Source organism: Lathamus discolor, chromosome 4, assembly GCF_037157495.1.
Source record: "Lathamus discolor isolate bLatDis1 chromosome 4, bLatDis1.hap1, whole genome shotgun sequence".
In the NCBI taxonomy this organism is placed as follows: domain Eukaryota; kingdom Metazoa; phylum Chordata; class Aves; order Psittaciformes; family Psittacidae; genus Lathamus; species Lathamus discolor.
The window spans coordinates 119,109,261-119,131,777 of record NC_088887.1 but is presented as its reverse complement, the minus strand read 5'-3'; the positions used below and the strand labels follow the sequence as shown (position 1 = coordinate 119,131,777).

Sequence of the window (22,517 nt, the reverse complement as noted above, 5' to 3'; positions counted from 1 at the left end):
GTGTGTGGCACATGAATGCAAAGCTCAGTTGCAAGGGGCTGTAGGGAATTATTGCTACAACTGGGGTGCAGGATCTGCTTCCCATGGACAAGCCCAGCACTGACTTTGATGTATCTTGGAATAGAAAGAGATTTTGGAACAAAGAGTTGCTATTTGAAGGAAGCCTGGAGTTTGGGGTGAGGACAAGCAGCTGGCAAAAAGTGGGGTAAATATACTTACAGAATGAAGGAGAGAAAATAACGCAGTAAAGGAGATGGGATATCCTATCAACACTCATATAACAGCAAGAAGGAGCTAGAGAGTATTTTCTGTCGAAATACATGGAAACTGTCATTTGACCATGGTATTTGATCATGATGACATTTGCAATGTTGTAGGAGTCTTAATTAACTCCCACACTTAACTGCTGAGTATTGAACAAATTCTGGGCCCCTCTTCCTTCTGAACCAAGCTTAGACAAGGCATCTGTAGAAATAAGCAGACAGGTAGGAGAGGCCGAAGAATAAGGAGCAATACAAGTCACTATCATGGTAGCTAGTCTTCTGACTATCCCAGCAAACACCACTGCTGGTGGTCTTTATAGCAAAAGGTAGCTACATTTTAGATCTTACCACAGCCCAAATCAATGATGAGACCTCTGATGAGATTTTAAATAGTTCTGTGTTTAAAATGAATGTTAGAAGTGGAGAGGGTGCAGAAAGCAAAGAGCCAGATAAATGCAAGATCTCAGAACTTGAACTTAGTACAACATATCCACCAAACAGAAGGTTCAAAGTCGCCATGCTCAGTTTCTGTAAGCATCTGCACACACTGAGGCAACAACTAAAATGCACATGAATTTTCCAGTCATGGTCTTTGTCTGGAAATGAAGGAGGAAAGGGAAAAGATGAAAACCAGGAAAACCCACTCAATTACAACATCATCACAGATTTGAGTTTCATTTTCACAAACAGCCTAGAAAGAGAACGTAGGCATCAACAGGTTGAAGCTGAAAAATCTCCAGTCTATTTCAACCCCAAGTTTTGGGTTTTGTTTGTGTTAACTTCTGTACAGAAATTATTCTAAGAAATTCCAAAGCATCATGCGAGTGTTGGGAGTACATAAAGATAACTGCTCCTCTAAGCATAAAAGTTTATAAATATCAACAATTCCTATGGAGGTTTTTTGTTCTTTTTTTAATGGTTCAAATTCAAAATATATTTTCCTAATTAACTACAACAATTTTTTGATCTGTTAGAAAAGGATCCTCAAATAAAACCTTTCAAATCTATTTTTAAGATATTTTAACTAGTAATTGTGATTTAAACTGTAGTAGCTCGTAATTCCAAGTCTGCAGTGTGTCTGGTTTTTTATTCTGACCATAAGGGAGAAGTTTTAATGAACTGGGACCAAAACAAGGTGATGTTCAGTAGGGATTCTGCAGCAAAACTTGAGTGGCATCTAGGGGAGTCCACTACCACTCCGAGGGAAGTGCAGGCATGCATGAAGAGCTGGCATTTTAATGTGAGCTCTCCCATTTCTCTAGGAACTATTACACATCTAAGCTTGTTAAAGGTGCACAAAGGAACTGGAAAGTCCAGCCAGACTTTGTATATTCATTGCTTGAAGCAGCTGTGTGTACCTCTACAACCTACCACAAGAATGGGCATCCTTAGGGCTTCCCTAAGCATCCCTAAGCAAAGATCAACAGAAAAACGGTAAAATACAGGCAACCCCAGAACAGCAAATACAGCATATAAATATCAATTACAAACCCATAAATTACCTTGGCAGTCCACTCAAATATATGCCCCAGAGCTTTTCTTTCTTGTGACTCTATTTTCAAAGTAGGGAGTAGCTTTTTGCCTTTATTTAACTACACTAATTTAGAATCATAGAATAGTTAGGGTTGGAAAGGACCTCAAGATCATCTAGTTCCAACACCCCTGCCATGGGCAGGGACACCTCTCACTAAACCATGCCACCCAAGGCTCTGTCCAACCTGGCCTTGAACACTGCCAGGGATGGAGCATTCACAGCTTCCCTGGGCAACCCATTCCAGTGCCTCACCACCCTCACAGTAAAGAACTTCTTCCTTATATCCCACCAGCTGCTACATGTTAATGTGCTCCACAGGTTTCATTCCCGTAGTTCATAAGGGCGCTTAAAACATGTGAGGCACTGCAAGAAATCCTTCAACCTTGTATTTTTGGATCAGTTTTTAACTACAGAAACATCCACATATCCTGTGCATATTATATCCAAGGATAATTTACGTCATTCAGCCATGTCATTTTCTATAATCGTTACATGAATAAAAAGAGCCTAGGATATGCAAAAGGCAGACATTTACAAACAATAGAATGCATGAAGAAAGGTCTTTGGAGTAGAAGAAAAATTCCTCCCAGACAACTTTTTCACCTAAAAATTTTTTCCCATGTAAAACTCATTAACTATTCAAATCAGAGTTGACTCAAGACATGCTGGTTTTGCTACGAAGTCAGTTGGAGGTCAACTAATGAAAAACATTGAGGTCTGGAGCCAAAAATTCAGATCTGTTCACCTTCAGCATTAATGCTTTAATCAGAGGAAAAGGGCTTTCAGCACTGAGCCAGAAAACTAAATCTGTTCTCCTTCTTTTTCTCCATTCCCTTGATCCTGTCTGTTATTGAACTTGCTTGCAGTCATAAGGAGAATAATTAATGAACATTAATGGCAATGAAGAATAAAACTAGTACTCTTTATGGCACATTTTGGCTGACCATATTGTTAAAGCATTTTAAATCTCCCAGTAATGTAATAATATTACTCTTCTTACTAAAGACAAATTTTGTAGAAAGAAACAGAATTAAAACCTTTCTAGCACTCATATGTTCCTCAGAAGTGTAAGTAGGATTCACTGATAATATAAAAATTGGTACTCATAAAATCTAACGGAGGAAAATAACATCTATCTCTGTCTTCTGCTTCCAAAACCACACACTGATTTTGCTGGAACAAACGACAGCACCACGTCATTAACACCTCTACAGCCTGCCAGGAATCTCATGGAATAACTGAACACAACAAAATACATGTTACTATGGAATGAAAAAGGCCCAAATCAAACAAAGCTTGAAGCAACAGCAGGAGACTTGACCAACTGTTCACCACTGGTGACTAGATATTTTTAGAGAAACTCAGTAGCAATTATAGCGATCCTGGGACAACCTTGTTACATCCTGCAGGCAAACTTAGTAGTCTTGTTATTCCTTCTTGTCATCGGCTTCACACACTCCTCCCGTCTGAATCAAAATATCTAAGGCTATTGTAGATACTGACTGAATAATCCACCACTTCAATATGTCTATACCTGTCCCCAAGGTGACTGAAAATGAAATATAACTTCTTTGCTAGCTCCTGATCTTGCTGATAAATCCCAGCTAAGCACAGCAATGCAGAGTGAACCTTAGGATGCTTCCATCATTCTCTAAACTAGGAGCTGCAAGGGTTTAACAAGGTCACATAGATACTCCTGAACCATCTGACAAACCCTCCCAGCCCAGCAAGTTCAGGTCATTCTTCCTTCAGATCCACTCAAAAGCTATGTTTATTTTCTTCTGGTGAGCATGCAAAAAATCCTTAGTCAGCCTCCAAAATCTCAAACAACTGCCTTAAAACTGCTTAAAAATGGAAATCTGGGGTGTGTACTCTTTTCTGTCTCAGGTTTTAGTCCATAGGGAGATAAACAAGAGCCACGCTTTCATGCATTTCTGGAAAAATTATTGTTTTTAACTGAAAAAAATGTTTTGTTTTGATTTATTTCCTGAAACTTCCTGCTCCAAATCTGGACCTTCCAAAGAAAGGACTATGACAATATCCGACAAAAGTTCACATCATACCACATCAGATTCAAAATAAGGTAGTCATTACCTAAATGACCTAATGAACTTGTATATCCTCATCTCTAGAAGGAAGAATTAAGCAAAGATACATATTTTCTGACAAGACCTAGATTTTACTAGGGTCATGAAGACCGGTACTCCATGACCTGTCCTGGCCCTAGCTGGAGAGTTCCAGCACACTTCAACACGTCCTGCTGCTATGGCATTTAGTAACCTATAGGATAGGAGTGTTAGATTCAACCAGTGGTATTAAAATGCTCTTATGGCATCCCCACAGTCAATACCATGCTGCTCAGAAGGGTGGTCAGGCCTTCTAAATGTCTCTAGAATCATACACACCTACACAAGAGGAGGATGTCACTACAAGATCACAATTACTGTAGAGTGGAGAACAGCAGCAGTGTTTTAAACACAGCCCCACACCAATTTGTACCAGCAACATGCAACATAACAGCAATGTTTTATTGCCTTAAGGCAATGCAGTTCACCTTAACACCTCTAAGTGCTGTGTATTTATTTTCCACAAAAACATGCTGCACGGCCTCAGAAGTCTGTTAGCTCAGCATCATCAATATCACTTTCTGTCTTGCACCCTGATGTTTGTCTGGTGAATGAGACACATTGTTTTGATACACTGCCATGGATTTTTTTACTGCTGTGAAGTGTTTGGACACAAGGCATGGCCCATGGCCTCCCTTTTTCCCCTCTGGAGGTGCCAGACGAAATGTCAGCTTTAAAACTAAACAAGCAGTACTTGAGGCAGCAGCAAGGACAGGGGAAGCATAAGGCTGATAGATGGCAACACTGATGACAAACTAGACAATAACTGGGACAACAAAAGCTTTTGAAAAACCCTTTTGTAAATACTAAGCCAACAATTTGTTCAAAGCTGAGGAAGAAATAGGTGAGCACAGAGATACAAGAGAAGCAGAATGAAACAAAGGTGTTCAGAGGGCAGGCGAGTAACAAGATCAGCTTATCAGCTAATCCAGGGATCTCACAGGTCTAATCAGTGCACAAGTCATTACAGGGACTTCAATGATACTGTAGGATTTAAAGTGGCTATCCACCAGCTCAGCTGCAATAACTGTCAAAGACATGCTGACTTAGCTCTGAGCCAGAGGGTAACCCAACCTGCAGAGCTTCACCCCTGCCATTACCACAGACTAGCCACTGTAAAGCCATCATACCCTTGGATGTCTTCATCCTGACAGTCTAACTAAGCTGTACCCTACAGCCACAGGTTTCACCTCTGTAACATGATGAAACAATTGCATTAATAGTAAAAGCCACCACAATTCCAAAACATTTTATGGAATAGATGCTATTCCACAAAAACAGATGCTGACTTAAGTGGCCATATGACAGCAAAAGAATAGTGTCCTGGCTTTGGCTGGGACAGAGTTGATTTTTTTCCTAGTAGCTGATGCAATGCTGTGTTTTGGCTTTAGTCTGAGAACAATGCTGACAACACACCGATGTTTTAGTTCTTGCTCAGTAGCACTTACCCTGATCAAGGGCTTTTCAGTCTCTCATGCTCTGTCAGTGAGGAGCACGAGAAGCCAGGAGGGAGCAGAGACCTGACCCAAACTAGCCATAGGGGTATTCCATAGCACAGCACATCATGTCCAGTATAGAAAACGGGGGGAGTTACCCAGAAGAGATCAATCGGTGCTCAGGCTGGGCTGGGTATCAGTTGGTGAGTGGTGAGCAGTTGTACTGGGCATCACTTGTCTTTCTTGGGTTTTATTCCTCTTTCTCTTTTTCCTATCATTATTGTTGTTGTTGTTATGATTATTGTTATTACTATTATTATTATTTTACTTTATTTCAATTATTAAACTGTTCTTATCTTAACCCGTGGGCTTTACCTTTTTTTCTCATTCTCTTCCCCATCCCACTGGGGAAGCAGGGTGGAAAATGAGTGAGCAGCTCTGTGGTACTTAGTTGCTAGCTGGAGTTAAAACATGACAGTAATTACATTATCACAAACCCATTTTTTAGGGAGATCTATACTAGTTATTCCACTATTCACAATAACTAGTACACATGGCAAAATATGGAAAAGTAGCATTAGGAAACTCCATATGGGAAAAATCACAATTATCAATTAACTAGACTACCTCTGATTTAGGGATATATTGTAATTAGACCTTCTGTACAATGAATGAAGAGAAAAAGCCATGCTTAGGGCCTGGCTTGTCTCATAAACAGCTCAGAGGTCTACAAAAGGAGCCATGGGAAGTATTTCATGTGAGAGGATCTGCTACACTGGCATCAGAAGGCACATTACAGCAACACTAGTGCCTGTGTGTCTGTTTTCTTTGACGAACATGAAAACTTAGCACGATACAGTTACTAACACCAGCATAACACAGATGATAAATGAAAGAGCTCAGATTTATATTGGTAATTTATCTGATGGAAGGGAATGTTATGCCTTTATTCAAATCTGCTTCTGAGAAGGCCAGGTTCTGAGCCCTTCTAAGCTCAGATAGTACTATTTTGATTTTAGTAGAGCAAGAAATCCATTATTTAGGGGTCTGGATTACCATTTGGTTTGTAAAGGTCTCACAGCACTGTTTCTGAGGTTTCTTCCTCTCTTCCTTATTTTTTCTGTCCTAATTTTTTCATTATTCAAATTACTGCTTTAAAAAGCAATTAATTGCATTGCCTGAAAATCTACTAAGTATCTCCTCCTATGCTAAAAATTACCTCTGGAGTGACTGCCTTTTACAGGAGCCACCTCTTACAGCTTCTTCCATTGGCTACCTGAAATGATAAGCACTGGGATATGGGCAATAAAAGACTTTGCAGTAACAGCAACTTGTCATCGGGAGCTGACCATCCTATTACCCCTATCTTTTCTCTTGACATGCAGTTGCTTTCTCAACCTACAAAACATAGACACTAAGGCCACGAGGTATTCTATTAAATTGTCAAAACTTAAGACTTGGTGTCAGGGACTTGACCCGAAACACAACTCATAGAATTGGATTGCCAGCAGCGTGCATCCGCCCTCAAGACCTACAGTTAATGGCAGGAAATTGCTCCTTCACCACATCTCCCAGGTGCAGGCAGCAGAAGCGGCTCTTCTCTGCATTGCACAGCGTATCTGTGCTACTCCTGCATCCTTTTCATTTAGGCTTGTAATTGAGTTCTCTGAAATAAACTGTTAACTCTCTTTGGTGTCAGGCATAAACTGTCAGGAATGGAAAAATGTGATACACAAGAGAATCTGAATAAATAGGATAAAGGCTGAGAGAACAGGTCTTGAGAGGAGCTCAAATAGCAGTATTTCACATAAAAACTCCTCCAGCCCAATATCCTGTGTGCAGAAGCAGCCATTAGAGCATGCTTAAGAAAGACAGTAAGGACAGTGGCAAATATAATAATCCTTCCTCAAGCAGTCAGCGAATTAGAGACCATGAATTGTCACAGGGCTGAAGGGGCTGAGTGAGAACAGGGCTCCATGGTGCAGATGTGGCATAAAGGGTCGGGTTAACTGCCTGCTTCCTGACTGCACCTCTGAGCCAGGGAAAGATATCCCTGCTTTACAAAACTCATACAACAAATGGTCTCTGTAATGTGAGATGTCTTGAATCTCATACAGTCCCATCTAGGCAAACCTGGCTCGCAATGGGGAATATAAATACAGAGTTGGGAGAGTAACATTTAAATGCTAATAGAGAGCAATTCACACCACAGAGGCAATCAGAAAACTTCAAAGATGCAACTTCTTTTGGAAAACTCATTTAGGCAGTACTTCACCTCACTTTTCCCAGTAGCCTACTGTCCTCTCCCAGGTAGGAATGATGCTTACAACAAAAGAGCAATCATACTGGGGTAGTATGATTAGCCTCATAATCTGCCTTTGTCTGGCCAACATCCTATACTTAAAACATGAACAGAAAGTCAGGGTGATTATGGAGCATATGTGCATGTGGCACTGTCCTCCCAGCCTCTGTCTATTAAAGTTTCAGTCACTTCCATAGCCAAATATGCATCCAGACCAAAAAGTTCAACAGATAGTCACGGACTTATTTTCCCTGGATTGGTCTAATCCCTTTTAGGGCAACAAACTCATTTGACTCACTTCCACAAACATACAAGCTGATACAAATTAACATGGAAAACAATTCTTCATAAGAAAGGAACAAGACGGTGTTGTATATTTGTCTTCCTTACAAGGGAATGCTATGCTAAGCGAGAAGAAAGTCAGCTGCCAAGGAATAATGACAACTATCACTGGAGTATACAACTGTCACAGGGAGTAGCAAATCACCACTCTTCTCTGCAGGGAATCCTGGCTTACACCCCTTGCCTGGAGGGCATTCAAAGAGCAAGGGAAGAGCATGGAAGAACATGAAAGCAACCTGCAATCTCAGTGTACCCCAGGCGTTAATTAACCTGGCAGCTCTCCCAACTGCTGGCATCAAAATCCCCTTATCTGGGAGCTGCACATTTCAGCATTTCTGCAGACACTACTATGCACAGAGGCACTGCACTGCACAGGGGCAGCAGGCTACATGGAAATAAGGGAAAGAGGCAGAAATGGAGGAACACTGAAAATTATGGTATTGCAATCATAAGATCTGTTAGTAGTTGGAAATACATGTTATCTGAAGAAACGTACATTTGAATAAAGCAGGGGTTGCACCGAGAATGTAACAAAACAACTCTGGGAGAACAAGCGTGAACAGTCTCTAATGAGAATACACCACAACTAAAACACAATCATGCTGAAGCCAGAAAGCGATAGCGGTTCAAGTAAAGGCATTTGTCTCTGAAAAGGAATTGGTTTTCTACATACCTGTCCAGTCTCCTACTACTTTAAGGTGGACCCCAAACGTTGCTTTGGTATCTGTAGGGCACTAAAAATATTAAATATATTAAGGACCACTTCTGAGTAACAATAACAAAACACATTCAAAGTACAGTTGTTAAGACAGAACCTGGTGTAAATATGTCATTCCTGAGCAGCCATATCAACAGCTATACTGGTATATGGCTATATATATACACTTCAGAAAACAAGCATAGCATCAGTATAGTTCAGGAAGTCAAGCATGGATAGTCTCCACTCAAGTCTCAACCCTTTATTCTGGTCTCAGAGGAGTCTGGGATGGGCTTATGATTCAGAGCAGTCACTTCACTGAGGAATGATACTCACTCAGCAATGATACTGAGGATACAACAGTACAGTAATACTCCCTCTACTATTGACACTCATCACTCCTAAATCAAGGTATTTAAGAGATTTCTGGTTCCTGAAAGTCAGGGCGCATGGTTTCAAGCTGATCATTCTCACAAAGCTGACACCCTCTAAATGGAAACAGATTTTGCTGCACTTCACAAGAAGTTTGCAAAGGGAAAACACCAGACTGCATGACACACCATAGTTTGCAGCCACCATTCTCTCATTCTACACCTATGCCCTTGCCTCAGGGCTACTTACTTGTGACTATCAACACAGGAATGATATTATTTACAGTCTTACACACACCACAGTATCTAAAAACCTCCAGTCAAGCCATGTCAAAGGTCTAAGGAGTCCCATCAGTTCTGTTCCCTGTTAGGTATAGGAAGATTTCAAATGCACTGTCTGAGCAGCTTCTGCAGGTACGTCAAGTGATTTCACATATAAACAGGACAAGCAACTATTCCTCAAGGGAATTTTTTTCACTTTCCTTTTATAAACCAACACCATTGTTTTCTTGTTGACAGAAGATACTACTATTGAGTTTTGACACCTTTCTTAGAAACTGTATTGACTGATCCAAGGTCCATCATGAATCCAACAACCAACAGATGACACTCCTGCCTTTTTCGTTCTACTGCTACAAATATGAATTCTCAGAAGAGGGCTTAAATTCAAGGAACTGACCTATATTAGAAATAAAAGGGGCCCACATAGTGAATCCAAGCATCAAATAAGCAATCATCCATCAATTCTTGACTCTGTTCTGGACCACTGCCACTAGCATTCACAACATAATCTGTTGTGGAATATGAAACCACTGGCCTCAGGGCTGAGGCTCAGTTCCCATCATTTCTTTACTTAGCAGCAAACACAGATAAAAGGTTAGTATTCTCTACATTTTGGCCAACTTAGAATAGGAAATGCAATGTCCTAACAAAGTGCTCCATTTTCCTTAAAGGGAAGGGCACTCTTGTTAAGAGTACTGATTACTAGATAGACTCATAATTCCTTGCAAGTGTTCTTATAAAAATTTGGTACAAAAACTTATGTCAGAATTATTTCAGCAAGTCTTAGCCTTCAAATAAAATGGCATCAAGGGAGGGATGCAGGCAAACCTCACACAATGAGGCCATTATTTGATGTGGCTTGTTGCAATGTCTTCCAATAAAGATATCAAGACAATTCTCCAGACAGAAGTATGTAACCACCCTCTCAGCTAGAAACTTGCATACCGGCTGCAAAAAGATCTGTTCTCCTGGGGCTTTCTCTAACAGCCTTTAGCTGAGTTCATTTTTCAAGCTGGGCTGTCCCGGGAATCTCTGTTTTACAGGAGGTTGAGTGATTTTCTTAGTCCAATTATGCACAGTCCCAGTTCAGCATATCTCCTATAAAATTGTCTGTCATTCCATCCTTCCATTAAAGTTAAAGGCAGAATACCCCTGGTCTCCAGCCAGAATAGGTTCAAATCTGCTACCTTTTACACTACCCTTGTGACTATCTCCTTTCTGCACAATTCTGGAAAAAAAAAATCCAATAAAAATAGATTTATTTCTTTTTAGACTTAGGAAGCCTATTTTGATACTTATAATTGGGTATGAGAGTACTGAAAAAATCTTACTGTGCAGCTAAATCTTACCAGAAAAACCACACAAATCATCCATGCTACATGTAGTGAATTTCCTGTGTCAAAGAGAGGGAGAAAGACTGTAGATGGTCCAGCAAAGGGCCACCAAGATGCTGGGAGGATTAGAGAACCTGACATACAAAGAGAAGTCAGTAAGGGAATGTGCTTGTGTAGCTCACAGAAGAGAAGGCTCAAGATCACTGTCTTCCAACACCTAAAAAATAGCTATAGAGAAGATGAAGGTGCTCTCACCACCATCCATTGTGACAGGAGAAAAGACCAGGAGCATAAGTTGCTTCAGGGGAAATTCCATCTGGACATAAGAAAAATATTCCTCACTATGGAACAGGAAACCAGATGGCTAATTCAGCGTCATAGGTCCCTGCATAACATAATCTAGACCCCTCGCACCAAAGGCTGAACCAGATGACCTCCAGAGGCCTCTTCTGATTTAAGACTTCCTATGGACCTGTAATTTGAACTTTGAAAATTGTATGCATGTTTTTACTGCACAGAACACTTATTTTACCTCTTTCATCTCTGTAAACACAGCTACAAGTCTCAAAATTGTGGTGTTTTTTTTTTTGTCAGACTATTAGAGAAAATATTCCAGAAGCTGAAGAAAATATTCAAAGACAGTTTTACAGAAATTCAACCACGAAATTTCCCCATGTTACTGACAGACCACTGGGCACGTGTAACAAAGTGCAGTGAAAGTGTCCTCTTATATATTTGACGTTCTTCATGAAATCACAGAATCATAGGACAGCTGAGACTAGAAAGCACCTCTGGAGACTGTCTACTTCAATCCTCCTGCTCAAGCAGGGTCTGTTGTGCTTTGAATGTCTCCAGGGATGGAGAGTCCACAGAATCTCTGAGCACCCTCACAGAAGAAAGAGAGGGGTTTTCTTATGTTCAGCTGGAACATCCTGTACTTCAGTTTGTGTTGTTCTGTCACTGGGTACCCGAGTCTGGCTCTGTTTCCTTCAATCCTACATCAGTTCCAGCTCTCTCAGCCTCTCTTCATATGAGATGCTCCAGTATCTTATTCATCTTCATAGTCCTTTCTGCTCCAATACATCCACATCTTTCTTGTACTGAGGAGCCCAGAAAGGGACACAGAGCGCCAGATATATCTCACCAGTTCTGAGATACTCCCTCGACCTGCTGGCAATGCTCTGTCTATTACATCCCAGGAGGCTGTTGGCCTTCTTTGCTGCAATGGCACATTGCTGGCTCATGGTCAGCTTGGTGTCTACCAGGACACCCTGGTCATTCTCTTCTGAGCAGCTTTCATCCAGTCAGTTCCCATCACTAGTATCTTGGGTTATTCCTTATCAGGTGCAGGTTTGGCAGCTCCCTTTCACAACCTTTATGAAGTTACTGTCAGCCCAGTTTTCCAGCATCCTGAAGTCCCTCAAATGTCAGCACAAACACAACCACATAGTGTAGCATCCACTCTTCCATGTTCTAGATCATTTACAAACCAGTGTTGATCCCTGAGGTACACCACTACTGCCTGGCCGCCAGTTGGACTCTGTGCTACAGATCACAACCCTTTAAGCCCAGCAGTTTTCCACCGAACTCCCAGCATTCATCAACTCCACACTTCATCAATTTCTCTATGAGGATTTTATGAGAAACAGTGTCAAAAATCTTGTGAATAATGATGCACATGGTCATTTTACATATCTAAGTCTCTGATCACCTTATTTGCTTTCAATTTGCCATATCTCATCTTTAAAACACCGCATAGCTAAGCACCACTTCAAGATCTGTATTACAGTCAGCTCATACACACATTAAACTGACATCTACTTATGTTCTAGGAAGACGAGCACAAGCTGAAGCACCCTCTTAAATTGGAAATCAAGAGAATAAGCACATGAGCCTTGTTAAAATAGTTCTTAAAATGTGTTTTGGCAAATAGTGCTTGGATTTTCCTCTGCTCCTTTCAACCTAGGAGCCTTAAGAGACAACCCAGTGACTATTAACTCTACTGTGGTGGGAGCTGCAAGAAGCCCCTTATTTTTTCCTCATTGCCCAGTACAATGCCCAAGAGAAAATTGCAAAGATTAGCCGATATTGAAGAAAAAAACAGCCTAAACCCCGAACAGTTTCCTCTTCCCTCAATAAATGTCTTCCAAACAGGCAAATCACTAACTTGGATAGTCTGTAATGACAGGAGACATTAGACATTGTTAAACAAAAAGGTCACAACAGGTAAGTTTTTTCAGTAGCTCATTCTGCATTTTGAAGAGTTAAATGAACCCCATCTGCAACACTCATTTGATTAAACTGCTATGGTACACAAACTAAATGTGGCAGATGTGCAATTACATGAAGCTACATTAATCTCATTCTGACCTCAAGCTATCTATACCTTTTAAAAGTGAAAGCTTTTACAGGTGGGAACGTCTACGCTAATCAAGTTATCCACCCCGCATTTGGCCATCTTCCAAAACCAGCTGAAAACCAAAGGGATTCTATTAAATTTAATAAACCTGTGCAGATTTACACCTCTGGAACCCAAACTATGTTCTTAGCATTGGAAAGTTGGTATATTTCCTCAGAACTGTTAATCACATGTCAGCAAATTCACAATGCCTATTCTTATTCTATCTGTGCATGCATTTTCACACTCAAAGCGGTGAGAATACTATTTTATATGTAGATAAACTGATAGAATACAGATTAGAATCATAGAATCATAGAATAGTTAGGGTTGGAAAGCACCTTACGATCATCCAGTTCCAACCCCCCTGCCGTGGGCAGGGACACCTCACACTAAACCATCTCACCAAGGCTCTGTCCAACCTGACCTTGAACACCGCCAGGGATGGAGCATTCACAACTTCCCTGGGCAACCCATTCCAGTGCCTCACCACCCTTACAGTAAAGAACTTCCTCCTTATATCCAATCTAAACTTCCCCTGTTTAAGTTTTAACCCATTACCCCTTGTCCTGTCACTACAGTCCCTAATGAAGAGTCCCCCCCCAGCATCCTTATAGGCCCCCTTCAAATATATAGATTATTCTGTACCTTGACAAAAAAAACACCTTTCCATGTATTTTTTTGCCTTTTATTTCAAACTAACTTGAAATACAAATGCAAATTATCCCATAGGAAACTTGCAACAATCCCTGGAGAACTTTATGCTTATAAACCACAAAATTACCCTCAGCAGGAGCTGCAGCTTTACTATTGACCTCTATGTTGACATAAAATATAGATTTTTTTCAATAATCTTAATAAGCTAATTACTGTTTAATGCACTACTAGATTAGTATATACTTGAAATGCATTTTATTTATCAGTTTTACATTGTGAACATGTTCCCAATTGTCCTCTGTGCTTTGCATTTAGACAAAGAGAATGAACTGATTATTGTTGGATCATAGCTGTAATACTTTACACCCACTTTATATTGGTATAAAGATCAACTGGAGGCAATGAGCAATGGAGAAATCTGTGCATGAGAGCATAACATACAGCAAATGAAAAGTATGTTACTGGTGTCTGTTTCCAGCTTAGAATACCCTGAATATTTAACATCTCTGGTATCTACTCCCAGCCAAGAATCCTTCCCAGAAAAAGAATCAGAGCAAACCTTACTGAAATAATTTTAATTGCATTATATTACAATACTATTGAAATATTGTATACCACTCTTGTTAGACCTGAAGGTGCAGGGAGCTGGGGTGAGTCAACAGCAAACTAGCGAGAAAACAGTTAATTTCTGAAACTTTCCAGTCTTCTGTACATCTCTACCATAAGAATTATGAAGACTCTTTAGAGAGCTGTTAGGTTTTGATTACAGCACTGTCACAGAAATGCTGAGGCGTTCACCATGATAACACTGCAGAATATCTATTGTTTCGAAAAAGGAGATGAAAGGAGTTCCCAAGTTATGTACCACCACATGGTTCTTCAAATACAGGTCCTTACAAGCTCCTGTGGACATACCGCTCTCAAGCTGATGCACCACAATAAGCACCAAGTGTGTCTGGTGCTGTAGTTGGGTGCTGAATTGCGTCCAAAGTTATAAAGATCTGTGCCATAGTTGGAAAAACAAAGTGAAACCTCATCTTTGATTTGGGAACTAAAAAGCTATTGCAGAGTGTTTAAATAAAGGGAAACTCCTCCAAAGGCAACTTTTACTTTAGGGGAAAAAGCCATGATACGATCCTAATATGCAATTGCAGATACCCTGGCAGGGACCCTAAACCTTGTGGAGTCCCTGCTCTGTTTCCATGCCTCTGCCTGCCTGTCAGTGTGAACCAGCTGCATCACAAACCCCGTTTCATCAGCCCATCCTTGCTCCAGACCTGGATGAACCCTTACACAGATCAAGAAAAACACATTAAAGACTTAGCATGTTTGGGAAAGAGGCAGGATTAAGTGAGGAGAGCAGAACTAAACACAATGTATTTTACTTCCCATAAAGAGGAAAAAAGAAACAGATTTTTTTCAGCTTTTCAGCTAAGAAAATGTGAACCTCGGGAGCTCAGTGAGCTGTAGCTTGTCTGTTTTCACACAGAACTGATATAAACATTCCTAAAATGATTCATCCTGCCATTAGGAAATGAAGAGGAGTGATGACAAACACAGGCATGCTATATAAAGGTAGCCAAAAAAGAGTAGCTAGACTCCAGTCTGACTCATAGGAGGTGAACTCTGTAGCACTGGGTTACCCTTGTTTTAAACTAATGAATCCCATAAGCAGCAGATTTCAGGGGGAAAAAAAAAAGATCAATCTGAGGAGTTACTCTTTTAAACCCATCTCTGCCCCAAAGGCTGGGAGATTCTCTAAAAGGACTCTATTTTTCGGTTTTGTGTTATTCTACAGATTTGTCTAAAAGCTTTCCCTGTTGGAGACTTGGCCTTACAACTCTCCTGATTTAACTGGCAGACATCAGCAGACATCATAACATCTCTGAATGTGGGGAAATCCTAACCATGGAACATGATTTAAGTATCAAGGGTGTCTGGATAATCAAGCTGAGACCATCATGCCTTGAATACCTGTTGCTTCAGCCTGAGCCCTCCCATAGCACATCTGACTCCTTGCAAGCAGCCCAGCTGCCGAAACACATCCCGAACACCTTTTCCTTTTGCTTTCAATTCCCTTGCACTCCTTGCTGTAGAAATCCAAACACCTGCAGTCTAGCTAGTGGGAAAAAAAACACCATTACACTGTGAGATGCTCAAGATACATCACTGGTCAGCTGCAGTGCCAAGAAGGATCATTCTGGTCATCTGGGGTCTAACTTCTTCTGTAACATAAACCACAAACCCACACCCACCAGTTCCTATGAGCCTGTAATTCAGCATTTACTACTTCACTCCCTGCAGCCTCAGTTGTTAAATTACTCTCAGTGTTCAAAACAATCTTTTTTTTCTATGATGTCTCAATCCATGAGCATTTGTTCCTTGGTTTCACTCTCGCACCACAAGAAAACATGAATCTTTACTGTAATAGATGCCTTAGGATTGCAAAGAGACCAGCAGTTGTAGACATAAATACATAGTGTTGCATTAAAAAATACACACCGTTCAATGAATAATAAGCAATTACTTTATTAATTTTCTAGTAAGCCTGTAATAGCCCAGCTGCTACTCTATTGCTGCTACAGATACTCTTCTAGTAGTATACTAGACAGTATTTCTTCGCCTCTGCAGCTCAACCAAGGTAAAAAACCTTGCTGACTACCCTTTCACCCCAGCACACACATTACACTTCACAGACTCATGGTGGAAGGAACCCACAAGTCTCATCAAGTCCAACTCCCTGTAACAGTGAAAATGTTTCAACCCTAGCAATATTCAGCCCATATAGTTTCTGTATTTCAAGTTGCTAGCTAGTGGAGAAAACAAACCCACAACCTTACAGGATGCTCAGGATACAAGGCTTTGTCCCTGAAGCAGCAGAAGGCAGCAGAGCAACGTCTCTGCACAAAGCTGCCTCTCCAAGTCCTCCAGGGATATGCAGATAAATTGCCAAGCCACACTGTGCTGAGCTGAGAAATGCATGAACAAGGAAACTAAATGGCACAAAAGGCTCCTTCTCCATTATCCCTGAGCAGAAACTATGGGCCATCTCCAGACTTATGCAAATTGGCTCCCTGTGGTGTGAGGCACGCATGGAAAGAACCATCAAAGGATCAACAGGTTTTCTGGTTGGATCACCAACACCTTTAATAACACCGTGTTCCTCCAAACTACCTTACCAGCACACACAGCATTTTGCCAGGCTAAAGCACAGATCCCAGCCAGTCAGCTGGTCTTAATTTTAGGACAGCAAGAGGCAGAGTGCTTCATTTCCTCTAATAGCTTGCCCACACATTTGAAAGTTGTGCTTGGCTTTTTCATTCTGTCATTCTCCTGCACTTCCTAGACCTTTCCCTAACCCAGCCTAGCAGCTAACTGTCTCTGATGGGAGAAAGCACACTGCCAGAGTCAGTAGATGCTTGTTATATGCTGTAAATTTACTTTCCTAATATCAGAAGAAAATAGTGCTCATGAGAGGGATCAGACACCTTCTGTTTAAAGTGTCTGCTGAAGGAGGACTCAGGATTTAGTGAATTCGAGTGTAACAACTTCTATGTTCCCTTGGTCCAAGAGAGTCAGATTTGTCAGTTTAAATGAAAGTAAAGGTTTACTTAGGGTTTTTATGCAGACTCCAAAACTATTAAGCCCAAAACCAAACAAGAAAGCCTAAGGAAGGACAAAAGGTATCTGAAATATTACTCTTTTCTATTCCTGATTTACTTTACTTAAACTCTTTGTCAAACAGCTGCTAGATGGTCTATTTCTATGGAGAGCAGACAAGCTCTAGCGACTTCTTTAGTTTGCCAGCAAGATACTTCCTATCTGCGTTTCCCTAAATGCTCTGTAACTCATCTCATAAAGACAAGTTTCATAACCATTTGCACAAGATATTTAACAAATCTTATTAGAATGTCATTGTGTTAGATTTGGGGTTTATTATTTACCTCTCAGTATGAACTTAGCTCCTGACGTCCTCATATACTTCTTACTTAGGCAAACTTCCAACTTTTCAGTTATTTTTCATGAAGAATTTCGGAATTTGGCCCTAGGTTTTTCCTGTTGTGGATTGTTTATTTCTCAAGTTTATAGTACAGGACAAGTGTTTCTCCATCATCTCCAGTTTTGCTCCTTGCATAGTACAAAATTTCTTGCATAAAAGAAGCTTTGAGCTAAAGCTTAACTGCTAGACTGTTAATACCGTCACTGATTCTAAGTTAATTCTGGATTACCCAAGGATAAAGACAACCTTGGCTCTACAAAACACTGATTTTCTCTTACAAAAGCAAATGAGTTACTGGTGACAGTTGTTTATACTCATGTATTATTTGCTGAGATCTTTCTGACAAGGCATCAAGCTCAAAAATGTAAATGTAGAGATGAGGGCCATCATCTTGTAATCTCATTAGGCCTAAATCCAGATACCAGATGGACTTAAATAGAGGCGTGAAGGTAACAAGGAAAACTCAATCTATAAAAAAATCAAACCAAAACAAATAAAAAACCTTAAATGGCAGAAAAATCTATGATTAAGTAATAGCTCTGAGACTATTTAGGTACAGTACTGTAATTAGTCATCCACATCCAGAAACCCCTTTCAGATAATTCTTCTACCTACTCTGAGATGATTAATGGACTTAAAGGTTTCTCTGCCTAGGGTTCAGTAATTATTACTTTATAGGATTTTAATTTGGATATGAATCAGGCAAAGTATTCTTTCTCAGTAATATATTTGGGTTTTGTTTGTGGATCTGACTATCTGTATACACAAACTTGTCTTCAAAAAAGCTTTGACTTACTAAGAAATGCATACAATAATGGCCCCCTAACTTGCTACATACCGTAAATGACTTGGCACAGATTTGACCATCGGTGTATATGAGCAGAGGATTCAAGTCCCTCCAGGCTTTTTTCTTTTCTTACTCATGCAGAACTGCATGTGGAAGGAAAGAAAAGGAAGAAAGACACTACAAATCCTCCTGATGTGATCTGCTTCAGCTTAACCATCTGTGCAAAAAGACAGAACTAGCAAAAGGGCAGAACTTGTTGGAGCTTATACGACCAGGTTACACTTCAATAGGATTTATAAGCAGATTTGTTATGCAGCACTGAAATAAGGGAGGTCAGAGCACACTGTAACAGGGAGAAAATTTCTGGTTTCAAAAAAATGTTTCGAACTACCCATCACAGGTAGTTATCCCTGCTTATCTACAACCAGAAATAGAACCTAGACATTGAATGAAGAGCCAAAACTCTTTGGAGGATATGAAGAAGCAGCCATTCATGTTAGCATAAAGCAGGTATTTCCTCAAGTCCTGGAGTCTGAAGGCTGTGGTCTTTGCTTTGGATTCTTTGGTTTGGTTATACTTTTTGCTTTGTATGCGCTGCTTCTATGCCATCTGCCCCTATTAACTCTATCTCATGAAGCCACTCATCGGTGGATATGCAGAGTATGTCTTACACAGAAAAAGCTCAACAGGAGTTTGTGCAATTTGCCTCTGTTTGAGCACCAACAAGAGTACCTTGGGACATACATATTTGTTAATTAAAAAAAAAAATAATTAGTCCCCGAAGGACAACTTCAGTGCTGAACCAACAATAATCTGAAAAGACAACAAATATCAAGCTCGGGATATATATCTCTTGGAATGACAGATGAGGTCCTGGTCTGGTTTATAGATATAAAGACATTTATTCAAAATACTTAAGGTTTCACTGTTCACAGCAGCAGAAAAGTTAAGACTCTTTTTACATAAACAGTCAACTCCTTACAGTGTGGAATAGCATCTTCAAATTAAACCTTTATCTTAATAACAGGTAGCTTTTCAATTGTTTCCAAAAGGGATTATGGATGCAATATGGGGAGCCACAGGATGGGAGGAGGCATCCTACCAGTGGGGCTGGGTTAGGACGAATGATGGAGAAAGGAATGAAATCTCTATGTCAAGTCAGTCAGTGAAGATTGACCTATACAAACGAGGCAATGCTTCTTCCCTGCCTAAAGAGCCTCAGCTTAGTGGGCTAAGATTTATTGCACTGGAAGGCTGCTATAAAGCCTAGAGACCTGAAACAATAATTTATTATACACAAACAATTGTCAGAAATGAAAGAGGACAATCCCTTGAGACCCAGAATTTTAGTTGAAAAAAAAAAAACCAAACTATTCCAAAGAGCAGCTCTATGCTGTTGCCATAAAACTTAATGATGCCTTTCCATCAGCACTTCAGCAGAGAGGATTCTGCAAACTAACTCATTCAATCACCATGGCACTTGCTAGGCTTTACTCCATAGCCAGCACTGTAAAAAGCATCAGTAAGCAAGATTCAGTTCACTACTGCATGAACCATCAGGACTAAGTTTTCTTTCCTCCTTGGAGGTGGTAATTCTGTTTTAGAGTTGGTACCCACTGAAAGAACAGTTTGCATTGTTCCATGCATGCACCAGAAGGAAGGATTTTAAACTTTAAGCTATTCATACCGCAGTTCAGGTGAGCTCTGAAGTCACACCACAATGGTAGAACAGTATCTCCTATCTTTGCACAACACAGATTTCAGCTCCACGGGAAGACAAGGGCATGACAGCAGCTAGTGACAACCAAAGCTGTCACAAATTTGGTGTAACACACCATCTGATTCTGCATTTGTGGGTGTTTGTTGCAGAACACAAGTTTGACTAAACCTGAGATCCAAGCCATCCCCAAATTAAGAATTAGCCTCTTAGTTTTGTCCTTACTTCAAGGTCACGGTCTAAGTCTCGTATGAAATTACATAATTGTTTCCTACCTTCTTTTTCCACAAGCAAATCAACACTACTAAAACAACAAGGTTACCAAGCTTTATGAGGTGCTAGGAGTAGACACCAGTCTTTCGGTAGCCAAACTGTCTAAACTGCAGCTTGTGTGAGTTTGTGGCTTGCATTGACTCTAGTAGATTCAGCAGAGACCACATGAAAGGACCCAGCACATCTTCTGAAGCACTTAACATCTGCAAAACACAACGCTATTTCCATGAGGCTTACTTCCAGTCACTGCATGCCAATGCAAGACATCCCCAAAACACAGCAGAAAAAGTGACTTCTTTTGTAAGACACTAAAATATATTCTAAATGGGAACTACCTCTGAAGTCATTCATTAGCAAAAAAAAAATAGAAAGCATGCAGCTATAAATGGTCAGTACTATGGTTTCATGCTGCTGCAAGTAATCAGTAGTGTATTTAAGAGTCTGGAAGGAGAGGGAACTCAATACCAAGTGGAAAATATAAGATGGAGTTGGAAAGAAAACCAATGCTACTGTAAAAAGCAAGCCTTGGCTTCTTCTTGCTACATAGGTTAAAAGAAAGAGTAACCAGAATGAAGTAATGGGAAACAAATACTCCCCACAATGCTTTGGTAAGAGATGGGGCTTTGTATACTAAAGAGTAGAAGCAGAGTCTGGGTATTTGAACTGTGATGAAGGACCATCCTTATTACTAGAACTCTGTACTATTGTTAACACTTGTTTTCTTTTCCAAGGGCTTTAAAGGTTGTTATAGACAATGACATTTAAACTGGATTCCATAGCAGATGAGTTCCACACTTTCTTCCGCAAAAGTGTAAAGAAATGTCAGTCTCAGGAAGCAGAGCGCTAAGACATTTTGTATGTTTCTTTGGATGGTCTGATCTCTGGCCCATACCACGCACTTGGGTCTGAAAGACAAATCTCCATAATACAGTTCATCAAGGGGAAACACACAAAAATAAGTTGTCCCTTTACAAACCCTCCACTGAAATATTTAATTACAGAGAATACTTCTCCCTACTACAGATCCAAATATCTTGGAGCTAACTGTATTCTGCTCAGATTCAACTGTAAGATGCAATAGTGCCCTACCAAGTACATCAGAAACAAAGGTGCATAGGACTGAGAATGTTACTAACACTGTTTTAAACGGCATAGCAACAGTTGTGTCCACCTGTTGAAAGAAACAGTGCAAGAAACACAGTAAAACATGTTAAAAAGAAAGCACTTTGGTAAAGTAAAACCAAAGACAATGGAGCAATGAAGACAATATGGAGTGCCCACCACGAACTACCTAGCACTGGCCAGCGGGTCATTTGCAGGAATCCCAGATTGGGTCATACCTCCCTTACCACTCCCAGCCCTCCCAATAGGTAACAAAGTCAAGGAGCCACACTAATGAATGCAAAGTCACTTGGGAATAAAAAACAGCAGAAGCACGCTTCAAGAATTGAGTTGAAAAATGCCAGCTTCTATATTGATCATGAGAGGATACTGGGATCTTCGAGTGCTGGAACTTCAGCATGCACAAGTGACACTGCCAAAGATAAAGGGAGGTGACCCTTACCCTTTATTCAACACTTGCGAGGCCACACTTGGAGCCTGTCCAGTGCTGGGTTCCTCATTGCAAGAGAGGGATGGACATACTGGTGAGAGTCCAACCAAAGCCCATGAGGATGATTAAGTGTCTGGAACATCTTCCCTATGAGGAAAGACCAAGACCTGGGACTGTTCAGCCTGGAGAAGACTGAAGGGGACCCTATCAATGCATACAAATACCTGAAACGAGGGTGCAAAGACGATGGAGCCAGACTCTGCTTAGTGGCACCCAGTGGCAGGACCAGAAGCAATGGGCACAAGCTGAAACCCAAGAGGTTTCCTCTGACCATCAGGAGACACTTTCTTATGGTAAGGGTGACTGAGCACAGGTTGCACTGAGTGTGTGGCCTTCATCTTTGGAGATATCCAAAAGCCATCTGGACACAGTCCTGGGTAACTAGG

At 40.6% G+C, this 22,517-nt stretch overlaps 1 protein-coding gene across 1 annotated transcript in view; it reads right to left on the bottom strand.

Annotated features, from left to right (window-relative positions):
• NOX4 (NADPH oxidase 4) overlaps nucleotides 1-22,517 on the bottom strand; it is a 107,166-nt gene that overhangs the window by 51,684 nt on the left and 32,965 nt on the right. Inside the window, exon 12 of the mRNA XM_065675881.1 lies at nucleotides 8,677-8,737. Within this exon, the coding sequence (XP_065531953.1) occupies nucleotides 8,677-8,737 (61 nt within the window). The remainder of the gene's footprint in view (nucleotides 1-8,676; nucleotides 8,738-22,517) is intronic.